This window comes from Oncorhynchus mykiss, chromosome 5 (assembly GCF_057628025.1).
Source record: "Oncorhynchus mykiss isolate SJ-2025 chromosome 5, ASM5762802v1, whole genome shotgun sequence".
Classification (NCBI taxonomy): domain Eukaryota; kingdom Metazoa; phylum Chordata; class Actinopteri; order Salmoniformes; family Salmonidae; genus Oncorhynchus; species Oncorhynchus mykiss.
The window spans coordinates 12,571,706-12,593,292 of NC_143026.1; the positions used below are offsets into that span (position 1 = coordinate 12,571,706).

At 44.6% G+C, this 21,587-nt stretch overlaps 1 protein-coding gene across 2 annotated transcripts in view; it reads left to right on the top strand.

Moving 5' to 3' along the window:
- The window catches only part of slc12a2 (solute carrier family 12 member 2), an 85,020-nt gene extending 68,954 nt beyond the window's left edge, over positions 1-16,066 (top strand). For both annotated transcript variants that reach the window (XM_036976792.2, XM_036976793.2), the window contains 6 exons: positions 4,462-4,578; positions 5,485-5,596; positions 7,688-7,774; positions 9,647-9,782; positions 10,074-10,141; positions 12,836-16,066. In XM_036976792.2, coding sequence (XP_036832687.1) covers positions 4,462-4,578; positions 5,485-5,596; positions 7,688-7,774; positions 9,647-9,782; positions 10,074-10,141; positions 12,836-12,971 — 656 coding nt within the window. In that variant the 3' untranslated portion in view covers positions 12,972-16,066. The remainder of the gene's footprint in view (positions 1-4,461; positions 4,579-5,484; positions 5,597-7,687; positions 7,775-9,646; positions 9,783-10,073; positions 10,142-12,835) is intronic.
- Positions 16,067-21,587: the final 5,521 nt, after the last annotated feature.

The window sequence follows — 21,587 nt, forward strand, 5'->3', positions numbered from 1 at the left end:
CACACATACCCACACACACCCACCACCCACACACATACCCACACACATACCCACACACATACCCACCACCCATACACATACCCGCACACATACCCACCACCCATACACATACCCGCACACATACCCGCACACACACATACCCACACACATACCCACCACCCGCACACATACCCACCACCCGCACACATACCCACACACATACCCACCACCCACACACATACCCACCCACCACCCACCCACACACACCCACCACCCACCCACATACCCACCCACCACCTGCACACACACACACCACCCGCACACATACCCACACACATACCCACCGCCCACACACATACCCACCACCCACCCACACACATACCCACACACATACCCACCACCCGCACACATACCTACCACCCGCACACATACCCACACACATACCCACACACATACCCACCACCCACACACACACCACCCACACACATACCCACACACATACTCACCCACCACCCACACACACACCACCCACACACATACCCACACACATACTCACCCACCCACCACCCACACACATACCCACCCACACACCACCCACCACCCACACACATACCCACACACCCACACATACCCACACACATACCCACCACCCATACACATACCCGCACACATACCCACCACCCGCACACACACATACCCACACACATACCCACCACCCACACACATACCCACCACCCGCACACATACCCACCACCCGCACACATACTCACCACCCGCACACATACCCACCACCCGCACACATACCCACCACCCGCACACATACCCACCACCCGCACACATACCCACCCACCACCCACACACCACCCACCCACATACCCACACACATACCCACCACCCACACACATACCCACACACACCCACCACCCACACACATACCCACCACCCACCCACACACATACCCACACACATACCCACCACCCACACACACATACACATACCCGCACACATACCCACCACCCATACACATACCCGCACACATACCCACCACCCGCACACATACCCACCACCCGCACACCACCCGCACACACACCCACCACCTGCACACACACCACCACCCGCACACATACCCACACACATACCCACCACCCACACACATACCCACACACATACCCACCACCCACACACATACCCACACACATACCCACATACCCACACACATACCCACACACATACCCACATACCCACCACCCACACACATACCCACATACCCACCACCCACACACATACCCACATACCCACCACCCACACACATACCCACATACCCACCACCCACACACATACCCACATACTCACCACCCACACACATACCCACATACTCACCACCCACACACATACCCACATACCCACCACCCACACACATACCCACATACCCACCACCCACACACATACCCACCACCCACACACATACCCACATACCCACCACCCACACACATACCCACCACCCACACACATAGCCACCACCCACACACATAGCCACCACCCACCACCCACACACATAGCCACCACCCACCACCCACACACATACACACACATACCCACCACCCGCAACACACCCACCACCCGCACACCACCTGCACACACATCCACCACCCGCACACATACCCACCACCCGCACACATACCCACCACCCGCACACATACCCACCACCCGCACACATACCCGCACACACGCACACATACCCGCACACACGCACACATGCCCACCACCCGCACACATGCCCACCACCCGCACACATACTCACCACACGCACACATACCCGCACACGCGCCAACCCCCTGCACACGCGCCCACCACCCGCACACGCACACATGCCCACCACCCGCACACATACCCAACCCACCACACGCACACATATCCACCACCCGCGCACAGGCACACATACCCACCACCCGCGCACACGCACCCACCACCCGCACACATGCACCCACTCGCACGTACCTGCATCACACGTACCCACACTCTGATTAAGAGGGGTTGGGTTAAATGTGGAAGACACACTTCGGTTGTACAACTGACTGTATCCCCCTTTCCCTTCCCTCACACATTGTCTTCCTGTTATGTTGCCTTATTGTAATTCTCTTTCTCTTACTCTCAGTCATGTGCTTTCGAACAGTGGAACCTGGTTGAGTTTGGTTTTCTTTTCTTTTCTGTTTCTATTGCTCTCACACTCATGCGCAAACTCTGTCACCCTTTGTTGCCGTCTTCCTCTGTCATCTAGGGTTAGTCTTTCCTGCCTGGCCAGCTGCCCTGGCCCTGGGTTAGGGCTAGCTGCTCTGGGTTAGGGCTAGCTGCCCTGGGTTTGGGTTAGGGCCAGCTGCCCTGGCTCTGGGTCAGGGCCGGCTGCCCTGGCTATGGGTCAGGGCCGGCTGCCCTGGCTCTGGGTCAGGGCCGGCTGCCCTGGCTATGGGTCAGGGCCGGCTGCCCTGGCTCTGGGTCAGGGCCGGCTGCCCTGGCTCTGGGTTAGGGCCAGCTGCTCTGGGAATAACCTGTATGTTTATTTTCTCCTGTCTTTCCACTCCTAACTCACTCCGGCTTCCTGTAGCTCTAGCGCAGTCCCTGAAGTGCCGTCGTGTGTGTCTGCTCTGACGTTGTATTTTCTCTAAATCCTTTCTTTGCTGGACTTCCTGTCGGTCTTTAGTGCCTGTTTCTTCTCTTTCTGCGGAGATGACACTGTCTTCAGTACTTTGTCATTGTCTCTCTCCCTTCCTTTCTGGCAGGCATGTCTGTTTCTGTTGGGGTTTGTCTGCTTATCTCTCCTCCTCTCCCCCTTTTTCTACCTCATTCTACCCCTCTATTCTCTCTCTCTACCCCTCTATTCTCTCTCTCTACCCCTCTATTCTCTCTCTCTACCCCTCTATTCTCTCTCTCTACCCCTCTTCTCTCTCTACCCCTCTTCTCTCTCTACCCCTCTTCTCTCTCTACCCCTCTTCTCTCTCTACCCCTCTATTCTCTCTCTACCCCTCTTCTCTCTCTACCCCTCTTCTCTCTCTACCCCTCTTCTCTCTCTACCCCTCTTCTCTCTCTCTACCCCTCTATTCTCTCTCTCTACCCCTCTATTCTCTCTCTCTACCCCTCTATTCTCTCGCTCTACCCCTCTATTCTCTCGCTCTACCCCTCTATTCTCTCGCTCTACCCCTCTATTCTCTTGCTCTACCCCTCGCTCTATTCTCTCGCTCTACCCCTCGCTCTATTCTCTCGCTCTACCCCTCGCTCTATTCTCTCGCTCTACCCCTCGCTCTATTCTCTCGCTCTACCCCTCGCTCTATTCTCTCGCTCTACCCCTCGCTCTATTCTCTCGCTCTACCCCTCGCTCTACCCCTCGCTCTACCCCTCGCTCTATTCTCTCTCGCTCTACCCCTCGCTCGCTCTATTCTCTCTCGCTCTACCCCTCGCTCGCTCTATTCTCTCTCGCTCTACCCCTCGCTCGCTCTATTCTCTCGCTCTACCCCTCGCTCTATTCTCTCTCGCTCTACCCCTCGCTCTATTCTCTCTCGCTCTACCCCTCTATTTATTCTCTCACTCTACCCCTCGCTCTACCCCTCGCTCTATTCTCTCTCTCTACCCCTCTTATTCTCTCGCTCTACCCCCTATTTATTCTCTCTCTCTATCCCTTGCTCTTCTCTCGCTCTACCCCTCTATTTATTCTCTCTCGCTCTACCCCTCTATTCTCTCTCGCTCTACCCCTCTATTTATTCTCTCTCGCTCTATTCTCTCACTCTATCCCTCGCTCTATTCTCTCTCGCTCTATTCTCTCTCGCTCTACCCCTCTATTTATTCTCTTGCTCTATTCTCTCACTCTACCCCTCGCTCTATTCTCTCTCGCTCTACCCCTCTATTTATTCTCTCGCTCTACCCCTCGCTCTATTCTCTGTGTGTATTTGTCATGTGCTTTTCAGGTACAGCTGTTTTATAACTACTGTCTACTTATCCAAGTCCCAGACAGACAGACACAGACAGAGACAGAGAGCAGAGGAAGGAATGTTACAATAGACACTCACTGACTGCACACCGTTTACATTCCACTGAGCCCACTTCAGAGAAGGTTTCCATTATACTGTGACTGTGAGATAAAATACACATAAGATCCCACTTCCTTTGATTTCTATCACACATATCCTGATCCCAGGTCTTGCTAATGACCTTAGGAGTTGGCAAGATCACACAAACAACATATCTGGGACCAGGGCAAAAAATATATATAAACTAGGAGACCGTGCTGATTTAGGATCAGGTCCCTCTTGTCTGTATAATCTGGTTCATTATGATCTGAAAGACACAACTGATCCTAGAGACTTTATGATTGCGGGCCCAGTCTGAGTCACACACAGAGAGGAATTCTTACCGAAGTCATCTCCCTAAGTGAGCAGCTTCCTGTCCTGTCTTGATCTTAGTGTCTGACATAGCAGTTTTTGGGCCCCACAGAGAAAAGCCCCCAGACGTTGAACGTGGCCGACCAGAGGCTCCTGGACGCCAGTCAGCTGTTCAAGAGGAAACAAGGCAAAGGCACCGTGGACGTGTGGTGGCTCTTTGACGACGGCGGTGAGTTAAGACTGGTCCTCCAGAACACAAGGGGGTGCTATATGATTACTTACTGCCTAGTGTTTCTGTTACAGAGCAGCTTTGATACCCCAGTTTTAAGTTGACAAACACTCCCTGTCCTCCCCTTTAAAAGATAATGATTTGTATAGAAGTATGGTGGAGACAGTCTAACCAAGTGTTTCTCAATCCTGGTTCATTTTGCCCTACCACTACACTGCTGATTCAAATGATCAACTCATCCTTTTTGGTGATTTCAATCAGGTGTGTTAATGCTAAGGCAATAACTAAAATGTGCCCCTTTGGGTCCCCGGGACCCGGATTGAGAAACACTGCTCTAGCCCATGCTCACACTAACCCAATGCTTTTGAATGTGTTGGGAAGAATGCGCACTTCAGGAGAAAGAGTAGATCATTGGGACGCAGGGAAACACTTAAGGCTATAGATGGGTTAGCTGACAACGTCACAAATGGGGCAAAAGTCAGTGTGTTATGATTCTGGATGGCCAGATAGCAACAATGACAAGAAGCTGCCATGTAGGGAATCAAAGGTGGCTCGTTTCATCTTGTTCTTTAAACCAGGTCTTGTTTTGACTGATTTCATGTCAATGCTATTATGGCAAAACATTGCGACTAACCAACAACAGTAACAATCTATTTTAGAGACAACAAATGCTCTCTGTACAAATGTATAAGTTTTAAATAAACATTGGAGACTAAATATAGTTCACATGTTGTCAACCATCTGTGGCTGAGAAATGGGGACAGAAATTGGCATTGCAGCTTTGAGGACAATAGAAACCTAGACCTTAGACTCTAGCGATATCCCAACTCCGCACATCAGCAAGAACAAACCACAGCATGGCCCCACAAAGAGATGGTGAGTGACTCTTTCTCGTGACTCTGCCAGGCCTCACCCTGCTCATCCCCTATCTGCTCACCAACAAGAAGAAGTGGAATGACTGCAAGATCCGTGTCTTCATCGGAGGCAAGATCAACAGGATCGACCACGACCGCAGAGCGTGAGTGGAAAGTCCTAGTTGCTGTAGATCTATTCTACCTATGCCAATGTGTTGAAAGTCCTAGTTGCTGTAGATCTATTCTACCTATGCCAATGTGTTGAAAGTACTTGAAATAACTGAATGCTGCATTTAACTTCATGGCTAGATTGCTGACATAGGCTAATGCGGAAATACAATGACAAGAAAACACACAAAGAACCTTTAGGTTAAATTCTGAGGAAAACCAGTTAAATAAAGGTTCAAAAAAATATTTACCATAATGGGAGAAATTTAATTATTCATTTTTCTTTCATGGCCTAGATTTAAGTCTGCTGAAACTAAAACTGCTGAATTATATCAGTGTGTTAATGGTGCCAGGGATCGCCTTCCAAAAACACTGCCTGGCATGGCCAGGCCCTATGGGACTAAACACACGTTGTTGCATCATCACATTAAATCTGCATGTCTTTTTATATAAACTCTTTATCGTCGTCTGTGGCATTCGCTTCACATAAGCAGGTTAGGGTCTCTGTCTCTTTCTCCTTGTCTCTCTGTCTGTGTTCTGCGTATTACAAACCCACATGGCAGTAGTATTATTGTCCAAAATGTCCTGTCCCTCACTGTTATTGTCCCCCCACAGCTGCCTCCCTTCCACCTTCCTGGCAACCCAAGCCTTTTATCTTAGCATGTGCGTGTGCCACAACTAATTTATTTAGTGTGTTTATTACTTGAAAACCAGGACAAGGCATTTGATAGAACCAGGACCAGGCATTTGATAGAACCAGGACCAGGCATTTGATAGAACCAGGACCAGGCATTTGATAGAACCAGGACCAGGCATTTGATAGGACCAGGACCAGGCATTTGATAGAACCAGGACCAGGCATTTGATAGAACCAGGACCAGGCATTTGATAGAACCAGGACCAGGCATTTGATAGAACCAGGACCAGGCATTTGATAGAACCAGGACCAGGCATTTGATAGAACCAGGACCAGGCATTTGATAGAACCAGGACCAGGCATTTGATAGAACCAGGACCAGGCATTTGATAGGACCAGGACCAGGCATTTGATAGAACCAGGACCAGGCATTTGATAGAACCAGGACCAGGCATTTGATAGAACCAGGACCAGGCATTTGATAGAACCAGGACCAGGCATTTGATAGAACCAGGACCAGGCATTTGATAGAACCAGGACCAGGCATTTGATAGAACCAGGACCAGGCATTTGATAGAACCAGGACCAGGCATTTGATAGAACCAGGACCAGGCATTTGATAGAACCAGGACCAGGCATTTGATAGGACCAGGACCAGGCATTTGATAGGACCAGGACCAGGCATTTGATAGAACCAGGACCAGGCATTTGATAGAACCAGGACCAGGCATTTGATAGAACCAGGACCAGGCATTTGATAGAACCAGGACCAGGCATTTGATAGAACCAGGACCAGGCATTTGTTAGAACCAGGACCAGGCATTTGATAGAACCAGGACCAGGCATTTGATAGAACCAGGACCAGGCATTTGATAGGACCAGGCATTTGATAGAACCAGGACCAGGCATTTGATAGAACCAGGACCAGGCATTTGATAGGACCAGGCATTTGATAGAACCAGGACCAGGCATTTCCTCGCTGATTTGAACAGAGTTTCACTACTGGCTAGCCATCTTTCTTGAACTTCATTTGTTCAATACTTGGACCTCTTTATTGCAATAATATCCCATCCAAACTCTCCGCATGTCATTGAGGATTCCAGTACTTTGATATGAAAGTCCTTTGACAAAAAAAATAAAAGTTGCAGTTCACACGCAGACATTCCATGTTGGTAGTCGCCGTGTGCAGACGATGAAGATGTTTTGAGGAGACGTTATCCCTATCTTTTGAAGAAAAAAGCCTAGGGAAATGACTGTCATAAAGAGAGAGCCTCTCAACAGCCACAGCGGCTTTTCCCCCTACAAAATATAAACTACAGCTTGCACCTGTTTGCTGTGATACTTCCAAATGGCTTCTTCGTGCCCTCAGTGGCTTGTGTTTGCAGTCTCTCTAAAGCTTCCGGATGTAAGTGGCTTTTCAGTGTTTGATCAGGCATTTGTTCCTCCTCAGGATGGCCACACTTCTCAGCAAGTTCAGGATAGACTTCTCCGACATCAATGTACTGGGAGACATCAACACCAAGCCCAAAAAAGAGAAGTATGTTGTTTTTCTCTTATGATTGAATCTCCCTTTTGACAGATCTCAGATTGTCGGGTGGATGGGGGTTGGCGACCATTTCTTTTTTAAATATCTATTTTAATTTGACACATTCGTTCTTTATTTGAAATGTCATTGCAAAATGTATGTAAAAAGAAAGTGAAGTAACTAAGCAGACTGTGTTCTTTGGGCTGGGAGTCAACAAGTCTACGAGCACTTAAATACTTACAGGAAACCATTTATTGACATTCACAAATATGAATAATAGGATAATTCCCTTTTGGACACTCAAGTGGCGTATTGCAAATGTAAACTGCAAGCTGCAATGTTTTCCACAAGTTGAAAACAGATTATTGTGCATAGTAATATACAGTAGCGCTAATTTGAATTGAAACATATTTTGAATGAAACTTATTACTGCGGTATGTGTACAGTACCAGTCAAAAGTTTGGACACACCTACTCATTCAAGGGTTTTTCTTTATTTTTGCTATTTTCTACATTGTAGAATAATAGTGAAAACACAAACTATGAAATAACACATATGGAATCATGTAGTAACCAACAAAGTGTTAAACATATCAAAATATATTTTATATTCTTCAAAGTAGCCACCTTTTGCCCTGATAACAACTTTGGAATGCATTTCAGTTAACAGGTGTGCCTTGTTAAAAGTTCATTTGTGGAATTTCTTTCCTTCTTAATGCATTTGAGCCAAAGGGTGGAATACAGAAGAAAGCCCTATTTGGTAAAAGACTGAGTCCATATTATGGCAAGAACAGCTCAAATAAGCAAAGAGAAACAACAGTCCATCATTACTTTAAGACATGAAGGTCAGTCAATCCAGAACATGTGCAGTCACAAAAACCATCAAGCGATATGATGAAACTGGCTCTCATGAGGACCGCCACAGGAAAAGATTGAGTTACCTCTGCTGCAGAGGATGAGTTCATTAGAGTTACCAGCCTCAGAAATGACAGCCCAAATAAATGTTTCACAGAGTTCAAGTAACATCTCAACATCTGTTCAGGGGAGAGTGTGTGAATCAGGCCTTCATGGTTGAGTTGCTGGCAAAAAAAACACCAATAAGAAGACTTGCTTGGACCGGTGGAAATCTATCCTTTTGGTCTGATGAGTCCAAATTTGAGATTTTGGGTTCCAACCGCTGTGTCTTTGTGAGACGCAGAGTAACTGAACGTATGATATTCGCATGTGTAGTTCCAACTATGAAGCATGGAGGAGGAGGTCTGATGGTGTGTGGGTGCTTTTGCTGTGATTTATTCACAATTCAAGGCACACTTAACCAGCATGTCTACCACAGCATTCTGCAGTGATACGCCATCCCATCTGGTTTGCCCTTAGTGGGACTATCATGTATTTTTCAACAGGACAATGACCCAACGCACCTCCAGGCTGTGTAAGGGCTATTTGACCAAGAATGAAAATGATGGAGCTGCATCAGATGACCTGGCCTCCACAATCACCTGACCTCAACCCAATTGAGATGGTTTGGGATGATTTGGACTGCAGAATAAAGGAAAAGCAGCCAACAAGTGCTCAGCATATGTGGGAACTCCTCCAAGACTGTTGGAAAAACATTCCAGGTGAAGCTGGTTGAGAGAATGACAAGTGTGCGCAAAGCTTTCATCAAGGCAAGGGGTGGCTACTTTAAAGAATCTCAAATATAAAATATATTTTGATTCAACACTTTTTTGATTCCATGTATTATTTCATAGTTTTGATGTCTTCAATATTATTCTACAATGGAGAAACTAGTACAAATAAAGATAAATTCTTGAATGAGTAGGTGTGTCTAAACTTTTTACTGTGTGTGTTGTGGTTTAACAACCTTTGATCCCCTGTGGTGTTTAAGTGTGACTGCCTTTGAGGAGATGATTGAGCCGTACCGGCTGAAGGAGGACGACATGGAGCAGGATACAGCAGAGGCACTGAAGGCCAGCGAGCCCTGGAGGATCACAGACAACGAGCTGGAGCTCTACAGGGCCAAGGTGAGTCTAACCACTAGCCATCACCATATCACTTATTCCTATCCAGTCCTTTCAGATCTGTGAACATGGAGTGGTATGGGCTAACTGTAGGATGCTAGGAGATGAAATGGAACCAAGCCGATGAGGAGTTCTGTATTGTGCCCAATGTATTTTACGAGCTATATGGGAAGGAATGTGCTCTGGTATCTGCCTATCTTACAGCCAAGTGTGGCTGCAGTCTTAGATGGTAATCTCGTAACCCAATGCCTGTGTCTGCAACTTAACCTGTATTTTTGTTTTGATTGTTCTCAGACTAATCGTCAGATCAGACTGAACGAACTGCTGAAGGAGCACTCGAGCACAGCCAACCTCATTGTCATGTAAGCGCATTTATTAATGTGTGTTGCAACTTGCCTGTGTGCGGGCATTATGGCTTTGACCTCTGGCAACCACCGGCAGTGTGAAGATGTGGAGGAGGCCTCGTGTCTGTCAATAATGGGCGCTAAGTGGATCAGCTGGCTGTCCTGTAAACTGAGACGCCAGCAGCCCTCCCATAATCATTATCCTCTGTCACCCACCCCCAGGTCTCACCTTCTCTCATCTGGCCTCTCCTTACCTCCATTTTTCCCACTTCTCTGCCACTTAACTTTCACCTTTGCTCTCTGTTGCTCACATGCCTTTCTTTCTCAATCCACTCTTCATCCTCTTCTCTCTCTGCTATATTTACCCTTCATTTTCCTCTCATCCTAATTTCATCCTCCCACTACTTCCTCACTAATCCTTCCCTGTCCTGTGGACACAGACCATAGTCCACACGGACCATAGTCCACACAGATACACAGACCATAGTCCACACAGACCATAGTCCACACGGACCATAGTCCACACAGACCATAGTCCACACAGACCATAGTCCACACAGATACACAGACCATAGTCCACACAGATACACAGACCATAGTCCACACAGATACACAGACCATAGTCCACACAGACCATAGTCCACACAGACCATAGTCCACACAGACCATAGTCCACACAGACCATAGTCCACACAGACCATAGTCCACACAGACCATAGTCCACACAGACCATAGTCCACACAGACCATAGTCCACACAGACCATAGTCCACACAGACCATAGTCCACGCAGATACACAGACCATAGTCCACGCAGATACAGACCATAGTCCACGCAGATACAGACCATAGTCCACGCAGATACACAGACCATAGTCCACGCAGATACACAGACCATAGTCCACGCAGATACACAGACCATAGTCCACGCAGACCATAGTCCACACACACGCAGATACACAGACCATAGTCCACACAGACCATAGTCCACACACACGCGGATACACAGACCATAGTCCACACAGATACACAGACCATAGTCCACGCAGACCATAGTCCACGCAGATACACAGACCATAGTCCACGCAGATACACAGACCATAGTCCACGCAGATACACAGACCATAGTCCACGCAGACCATAGTCCACGCAGATACACAGACCATAGTCCACGCAGATACACAGACCATAGTCCACGCAGATACACAGACCATAGTCCACGCAGACCATAGTCCACACAGATACGCAGACCATAGTCCACACAGATACGCAGACCATAGTCCACACAGATACACAGTCCACACAGACCATAGTCCACACAGACCATAGTCCACACAGATACGCAGACCATAGTCCACACAGATACACAGACCATAGTCCACACAGATACACAGACCATAGTCCACACAGTCCACACAGACCATAGTCCACACAGATACACAGACCATAGTCCACACAGACCATAGTCCACACAGATACACAGACCATAGTCCACACAGACCATAGTCCACACAGATACAGACCATAGTCCACACAGATACAGACCATAGTCCACACAGATACAGACCATAGTCCACACAGATACACAGACCATAGTCCACACAGATACACAGACCATAGTCCACACAGATACACAGACCATAGTCCACACAGATACACAGACCATAGTCTACACAGACCATAGTCCACACAGACCATAGTCCACACAGATACACAGACCATAGTCCACGCAGATACACAGACCATAGTCCACACAGACCATAGTCCACACAGATACACAGACCATAGTCCACACACACAGATACACAGACCATAGTCCACACAGATACACACAGATACACAGACCATAGTACACACACACACACGCACACACACACAGACCATAGTCCACACACAGAGATACACAGACCATAGTCCACACACACATACCATAGTCCACACACAGACCATAGTCCACACACACAGACCATAGTCCACACACACAGACCATAGTCCATACACACAGACCATAGTCCATACACACAGACCATAGTCCATACACACAGACCATAGTCCACACACACACACAGACGACAGTCCGCGCGCACACAGACGACAGCCCACACACTCTTTCAGTAGGGCTGTGGGTTAATTGCCTTTGCATTCTCTCTCCACAACTGGCTAGGCTTTGCTTCAGTCCCTGCTATCCTATTCACAACACCACTGATACTGTACTGATACCACTATAATGAAGGAGCCCATTGTCCTCAGTGTCAGTGGACCTCCATTTTGTGTCTCATTAATGGATGTTAGGAATAGGATGTGTCAATGCTGTCTGTTGGTCATAATGCACTTTATTGAAGTAGGCGTGTGGGATTGAGTTTGTGCTGATACACGGATGGGGCACGTGGGTCTGAAATCGATAGTGCGATCTGAAGGGAAACCCAGACTAATGCAATAAAATACAAGTGGGATTGGATGGTGCAGCTTGGTCACATGATTGCCAGTCAGCCTATGTGAAGATGTCTCTATGTAACTGCCCAGGAAGTGGGACTGTATCGGTGAGATAACAGTAGTGTGATGGTCCATCAGTCCCAGGGTGAATTTGAACTATGCTTTCGTGGACATACACCCAATCCCAAATCCCCCCCCGGGTATTTTTCTCAATAGGTTATACTTTTTCTTTTGCCTTTTGCCAAGGACACCATATGACTTCTTAATATCTCTCTTCCAGGAGCATGCCCCTGGCCAGAAAGGGAGCCGTATCCAGTGCTCTCTACATGTCCTGGTTGGAGACTCTGTCCAAGGACCTGCCTCCCCTCCTCCTGGTACGAGGCAACCACCAGAGCGTCCTCACCTTCTACTCTTAAAAATCACACACACGCCGCCTCTGGGACCGCCCACACCTCCTATCCCAGTGCCCTAAGAGACACACACACACTCCAATGAAGGTAGAAACCGTAGCCATTGATAATAATGATGATAATAAAGGATATGGTGTTGCTCTGGGGGTCCAGCCTCTTATGTGAAGGGGGGGGGGGGGGTCGGTCGGGGGGAGGGGGTCCGCACTACTCTTCAAATTGTACACAGCACACGAAAGAAGTGAACAATTTTAATTTACTCAAAATTGATTTCCTCTGGCTTGAAAGCATCTGTTCATGTGATTCACACAACGTTATTATCATTATTGTTATTATTCAGATTCTTCTCGATGTCACGTTTTTAAGTTAGATCATTTTTGCTTTTTTCAAAGCAGCAATAATCACCCTCTAATTTTTCCTTTTCTTGTGTTGGAGAGAACCATACCGAATGCTTTGCTACTCCTTTTATAGCCTTATGGATGTGCCTTCCAGTTGGAATCAAAGGAATTAAATTATGAATCGCTCTACCCAGATTGAATGGTATGAAGAATATAGATGGATAAGTTATTTTGTTATTGAGTTTTAATGTTTTTTTGAGGAATGTTTTTATGCGAGTGGATTGTAGGAGGTTAGCAAAGAGTCTCCACTTGATGGAAAAAAAAGCTTTCTAGTGTGTATTTCTCCTCCCTAAACGGTTTCCTATTGTTTTCTGACCTCTGATTTCATTTTACTCCACATTTGTATTTGTCTTCCTTTAAGCTGTGGAAATTAAACAGTGTTCTTAGTGCAGTACCCTCTACCTACTTTATAGTAGACGCAATCAACTTCAACTCTGAAAGTTGATTTGGTTGATGCCCAAGAATGGTCTCTTAACAGAAAGATATCTGCAGGTCTACACTTGGAAGGTCCCAGGGGTCTTACTACCATGCTGTCAGAAATGACTAGAAGTGGGTTTAGCTTCGGATTAGCCTCATCATGCCAGTTGTCTCTCAAAAGCTGCTAACGCGAACAAGTGTTTCAACCAAAAGCAGCAAAACCCTCGGCTGAGTTCTTCGTCCACGTCCCCGTTGGATTTGAGTAGGTTCCCCTCATTGACGTCTGTCCTCATAGTGAAATCTATGGGCTGAATCCTAATTTGAGACGCTCCAATTTTACTCCAACTTTTTTGCTGAATTTGTGTGTTGATGTCTGAAGGAGACTTCAAAGTCTGAGTTGGTTAATTCATATCTCAAGTTAGGACTCTGCCCCTCGGGTCCCCCACATTGGAGTGACTACGAAGGAACCGGTCTAGCCCTTACAACCGAATTAAGACTTTGCCTTAACTTTGCTGAGTGTCTTTGTTCAGAGTTTGAGTTAGTTCCGTGTTCAAAAGAGGGGAAATTGTAGGTAAAAGCTATGGATTAGCATGTTTCAAGAGGGAACTGATACATGCCTCTATGCAGATGCACTGTAATCAATACTTGTTATAAAAGCCCATACCTGGTTTATTTGAAAGGTTCCACTGTCCCTCAGTTCATTTTTGGACTATTTAGGCTGGTCCTTAAACCTATTGTCGGCCCACTTTGCCATTGTTTCCGGGAGAGTAAAAATTGTAGACTTAAGGCCAACCACGTCATTGCCCCGCTCTTACCTAGTTCTCATCATTTTATGCAATTAAAGTTGTTTTTGTTTTTTGGAGGGGCAGGAGGCTTGGGTCAGTTGAATGTAAATCTGATTAACACTAAAGTGGGAGTTGATGAAGGGATGGTCTCTTTCTGTTGCTTTTATTTTCAACTACTGCCATGTTGAGTTTTTGCTACAAGCTACAGGTTTTTTTAGATTTCAGTCCCACATGGAAATCCACATGCAGTGTGCTTTGCAGTTCAGGTTCATTGTACTATTACCACCCACACGACTGCATCTCCCCATGCTGTGTTCTTTATCTAGACCATGACTGCGCCATGTGATTAGGAATGACTATATATATATATAATCTCTCTCATATGTGTGTGTATATATATATATATACACACTAGTGTATAAAAATATCTCTGAAATGTGCAAAGCATGTCATTATCTTCTTTCTTTTCTGCTTCTTCTTTTTAATGGGTGGGGGATTGTACATCTTTTTAGAAGCCAGATGGTACAATCTTACTAACCAAGATCTGTTCTGTGTACTGGTGTGTAACGCACTCAACCCTCAGTTATTGTTACAAAGCGACAATGTTACAAACAAAAACACGGGTTACTCTACATTTTATATTTAAATATATGAATAAGAAAAGATGTATCAATCCAACCGTGCGGGGCTCTTTGTCATTGATGTCACGGAAAAATACAAAAACTTGTTATCGATATGTCACAACCAAATAAGGTGCGTTCTTTATTTTTATTGATGTGTGAGGAGTGTAATACTGTAACATCCTCTCAATGTCATTATTTAGCAGAAACTTGACACTACTGTGCTCTATCCAAGAGACCAAAACATGTCACCTGCAACTGGTATCCACGCCATGTTGAGACTTCTTCATCCTCTTTGTATTTGTAGCCAAAGCCCCCCCCTCTTCTTCCTCACCCCCTCCATCTGTCTTGAGTTGTTGTGAGCCATGACAATGGATGAAGAAAAGCATTGGTCAAAAATTCTCATGACTCAGAACCCTTAGTTCACACTGTAACTCGAAGAAAAACTAACATGTAAATAAAAGTAGTCTAACTAGGTAAATTAAGGGAGTAGAATATTAATGGCAAGTTAATATGGAGAAAGATATATATTTATTTTAGTTTAGAATTCTCCAAGTTTTTTTCATTTCTGTTTTAAATTCATTTGCATGTTAATTTTTGCATTTTGATCAACAACAAAAAATCAGTTTCTCTTTTTCAGTCTGGACATTTCTATCTTTTATATGCCTTTGAACGAAAAGTTGTGTTGACAAAGCAGTTTAAAGATGTTTTCTCCTGCTCTTCCATCTGGGTAGATGTGATCTACCTAGTTGGTTGAAACAGTAATGTTTGATATACTGTACTGTTAACTGTCACAGATGTTTTTTTTCTAACATTTTAACATTTAAGGTTACCAATACTTTGTACATCTATTGCAATAAATAAATTAAATGAATCAATCGTTATTAAAGTACCTGGGTGGTTTTTTTCTCTTGGAATTTTAAGTTTGTTCAGGTTATTTCTCCACCTATAACTAGCATCAAATTGATTTGCTAGTTGGTCTGATTGAGATTCAATCCATTATTGATTGGTTTTAAACAAGGTAGCACTTGCAGAAGGACTTGATATATGAAGCAGCATATCTCCTGGAAGAGAGGGAGTTGACCTGGGATTTAGAAACTAGAAGTCCCAGGGTGAGACCTGTTCAGTTTGAAAACCTGTCTGATAAATAACCCAGTGCACGCAGCCGGACTGAACATTTCTGTACCAAGTGTCTAACTCCCTCCTTTCAGGAGATGGTGCTGTGCAAGTCGAATGCAATCGCTATTTGGAAATCCACTATCTAGAACTGATTGAATGCCGTCCTCAGTTCATTTGTCATTGAACAGCAGAAGTGGATTTTCATCAGCTGTACATCTCTACCACCATCTAGTGCTCAGTTAACAAGACACACGTTGAAGCCATCTTGTTGAATACTGTACAATTACAATCCCAACACATTGTGGATTATTTAAGCGATAAGGCCTGAGGGGGTGTGGTATATGGCCAATATACCACGGCTGCAACGCAGAGTGCCTGGATACAGCCTATATTCGTGGTATATTGGCCATATACCACAAACCATAGAGGTGCCTTATTGCTATTATAAACTGGTTACCAATGTGATTAGTGCAGTAGAAAATGTTTTGTCATAGCCATGGTATATCAGACCATATACCACAGGTATCAGCCAATCAGCATTCAGGGCTCGATCCACCCAGTTTATGCTAAATGTATACTTAAGATACTTAATTGATGCTTGATACTTAATATATACTTAATTGCTTAATAGATCAATTTAGTTTGACAACATACCAGCAGCACATTCCAAACTATTACTAGGTACAATACACACACCATTCAAGCAATCAATTACACACACGTTCTTAATCTTATTTGCTTTCATATAGGCTACTTGTGAACAACCATTTACAGGCAAGAAAATTTGCCAATTTCTCTAGGAAAATGGGAATATTTACCAGTTTATCAAGCACGATAGCTCCACTTGTGCAGCCTGCCTGAACTGTGCTGTAGTGTAAACACATTGCCAAACAGTCCGACAACAGTTGTAACCCTCTCCACACTTAGTCAAAAAATAGCTTTGTCCTACTCTAATACAGATAATTACTGGTAGCTTTTCCTAGCCTGTCAAGATGGTGCATAAGCTGGCCATTGAGCCAGTATCTTGGTAAGCCCCTCTCTGTCACTAGCTGCCTGTGTGTGTTATCCCTCTCATTAAACAGCTATTGTTTCTCTGACCAAGCCACAGAGCGATTAGCAACGCAACAGCTAACAGTTCCGCTGCCAGATCTCAAGACAAAGCTGACAGCCTATAACTGCCGATACTTTTTAAACCACCCTGAGTGATTGTGTAGTAGGCTAATGATTTAAGAATTAGAAAGAGAAACCACAGGTTAATGCAAGGTGTAACCAGGGCTATACTTTTTGAGAAAAAGCATCATCAAGATTTTAACCTGTGATCTGGTCCCTAATCCACAATGTCAGCAAGTGGTAGGGCACCATTCATGTTTTTTCACCTATATAAAGCTTTTCAGTAAGTTTGTCATTTAGAATGTTCATTGATTAGAAATTTGATTAAAGGTTCAATGCAGCTGTTTTGATCTAATATTTCTAGGTGGCAAAGGCCCAGTGCAGTTAACATGACTTATGTGTACAACATATGAGCGTGAAACACCCAGTAGCATTGCAGTTCTTGAAACACTCAAACCCGGTGTGGGCCTGGCACCTACTACCATACTCTGTTCAAAGGCACTTAAATCGTTTGTCTTGCCCATTCAGCCTCTGAATGGCACATACACATTTTATTTTAAGACACATATTGATGCCGTAAGTCAATGGTGCCACCGGTCAACAAGTTTAAGAGGGCAGGAGAATGACGGTTTAAATGGTTTCTCTGTCACTTGTAACATCCAGCCACAATGTTTGCCTGACTACCTCCAGAGTGACAGCTAGCCAATATTTGGGGATAGATGCAACACAATCCATTTGAGAATTTAAGAAAACTGTGGATTGCAGTCTCTCCTTGTCCAGACAACTTTCAAGGTAAGGAAACAAATATAAAACTTTCTGAACTATACATTAAAAACATAGGGAAGAAAATAGTAACTATCATTAAGGTTAGCTACTTTCATTTATTTTTAAAACTGCAATAGTGTTATACAACCAACAGACCTGAATTAAGCTGATTGATGTATGCTTGTGAAGGAACATGATTGTGGATGCATGTGTGACTACAGTTTAGTGAGGCGATGCATGTACAGTGCTTACGATTGTTTGAACCAAACTCAATGAAATATATTATTTCAGAAACAGATGTATCCACAAAAAAGTCTAGGTTTACTAGACAATTTACCAGCTCCTTAGTAAGGCATCAACAGAATGGTAGGAGAGCTACCCGTTGGTACAGAACTTCAGTGTGGGAATCCTTGGGAGAAGGTAAGGATAAGCCATGTCTGAAAATGTTACTAGCTTTCAATACTTGCTCCCTCTGTCCTTGTTTCCTCCACTCTCTGACCTACCTCTAAGTGTATTGGAGGAGAAGATCCTAGGTCCCTCCCTGAGATTTGAGGGAGGGCAAGAAAATGAAAAAACAAGGTCAGACGAAGCATTAAACAGAAGAAACAGCCATGGTGAAAAATCTATGCCATCTTTCCACTCATGAGCTGCTGTCTTGTCACATCATGGAAACTGGGAAGACTGTCCTGATACTTTTGTGTTTCCATACTCTGAAAGAGACTTCAATCTTTGGGCAAAAATTCACCTCAGAGCAACAAACGTGATTTTTAGAGAAATCACATATGTAAATAAACTCAGCAAAAAAATAAATGTCCCTTTTTCAGAACCCTGTCTTTCAAAGATAATTTGTAAAAATCCAAATAACTTCACGGATCTTCATTGTAAAGGGTTTAAATAAACACCGTTTCCCATGCTTGTTCAATGAACCATAAACAATTAATGAACATGCACCTGTGGAACGGTCGTTAAGACACTAACAGCTTACAGACGGTACAGCCAAACCACGCCTGCAGGACAGGTAGAGGATGGCAACAAGCAACTGCCCGAGTTACACCAGGAACGCACAATCCCTCCATCAGTGCTCAGACTGTCTGCAATAGGCTGAGAGAGGCTGGACTGACAACTTGTATGCCTGTTGTAAGGCAGGTCTTCACCAGACATCACCGGCAAAATCGTTGCCTATGGGCACAAACCTACTGTCACTGGACCAGACAGGACTGGCAAAAAGTGCTCTTTACTGACGAGTCGCTGTTTTGTCTCATCAGGGGTGATGGTCGGATTGACGTTTATCGTCAAAGGAATGAGCGTTACACCGAGACCTGTACTCTGGAGCGGGATCGATTTGGAGAGTCCGTCATTGTCTAGGGCGGTGTGTCAAGGCATCATCGGACTGAGCTTGTCATTGCAGGCAATCGCAACGCTGTCATTGCAGCCATACTGCTCGTTCTGTGCGTGATTTCCTGCAAGACAGGAATGTCAGTGTTCTGCCATGGCCAGCGAAGAGCCCGGATCTCAATTCCATTGAGCACGTCTGGGACCTGTTGGATCAGAGGGTTGAGGGCTAGGGCCATCCATTTCCCCCAGAAATGTCCGGGAACTTGCAGGTGCCTTGGTGGAAGAGTGGGGTAACATCTCACAGCAAGAACTGGCAAATCTGGTGCAGTCCATGAGGAGAAACACTGCAGTACTTAATGCAGCTGGTGGCCACACCAGATACTGACTGTTATTTTTTATTTTGACATCCCCTTTGTTCAGGGACACATTCAATTTCTGTTAGTCACATGTCTCAGTTTTTGAATCTTATGTTCATACAAATATGTACACGTTAACTTTGCTGAAAATAAACGCAGTTGACAGTGAGAGGACGTTTCTTTTTTTTGCTGAGTTTTGTATTGAAATGGGCATTTAAAAACTGCATGGATTGGGATTAACGCTGAAATTAGTGACTCAGTTCCTCCAAGTACACTGCTGAACCTAATGTCACAATAAGACATGCAGTGCTCTCAGAAAGTATTCATACACCTTGACTTATTCCATATTTTCCTGTTACAGCCAGAATTCAAAATTGATTAAATATATCTACACACAGTAGCCTATAATGTGAAAACATGAACATGTTTTTTTGAATTGTTTGCAAATTTATTGAAAATGAAATCCTGAAATCTCATTTAAATAAGTATTCACACCCCTGAGTCAATACTTTGTAGAAGCACCTTTGGCAGTGAATATAACTGCAAGTCTTTCTGGGTAAGTCTCTAAGAGCTTTCCACACCTGGAATATGCAACATTTATCCATTATTCTATTTAAAATTTCAAGTAGATTTAAGTTAAAACTATCTCGGTCACAACATTGGGTCTTCTTGGTAAGCAACTCAAGTGTATATGGCCTTGTGTTTTAGGTTATTGTGTTTCTGAAAGGTGAATTAATCTCTCAGTACCTGGTGGAAAGCAGACTGAATAAGTTTTCCCTTAGGATTTGGCCTGTGCTTAGCTCTATTCAGTATATTTTTTTATCCTGAGAAACTCCCCAGTCCTTAAAAATGTCAAGCATACTCATAACATGATGCAGCCACCACTATGCTTGAAAATATGTATGGCGGTACTCAGTAATGTGTTGTATTTGTCCCAAACATAACTTTGTATTTGGGAGAAAAAGTGAATTGCTTACCAATTATTTTGCAGAATTTATTTAGTGCCTTGTTGCAAACATGTTGCATGTTTTAGAGTATTTTATTCTGTACATGCTTCCTTATTTCCCCTTCTGTTAATTAGGTTAGTATGGTGTAGTAACTACATTGTTGGTGATCCATCCTCAGTGTTCTATCACAGCCAATCAACTGTGTAATTGTTTTAAAAGTCACCATTGGCCTCATGGTGAAATCCCTGAGCGGTTTCCTTCCTCTCCAGCAACGTGAGTCGGGAAGGATGCCTGTCTCTGTAGTAACTGGGTGCATTGATACACCATCTAAAGTGTCATAACTACACCATGCTCTTAAGGAAATGCAATGTTTTTTTTTTAAAACCCTTCTACCAATAGGTCCCTGGTCTTTGTGGTGTAAATGTGAAATTATGTAGGCCGGTGACAAAATATCAATTGAATCCATTTAAAATTCAGGCTGTAACAAAGTGGAATTGTCCACTTTCAAATCACTACACTGTGAAAACTTCTAACCTCAAAGCCTTTAAGAAAAATAACCTAGAACTGAACTTGGTCTATACTTCAATACTGCAATTCACAAAATATATTCAAGTGAATCATGTAGGGTAAATAGTGGTATTAGAAATGCATTATATGCAGTTTGTTATAGTATGAAAGAAAATGTACAGCACAGTCATGTTATTGCAGTGTGCCTGGGAAATGGAATTCTTATCAGACAGATGGATATTTAAATCAAACGAAAAAGGCACGAC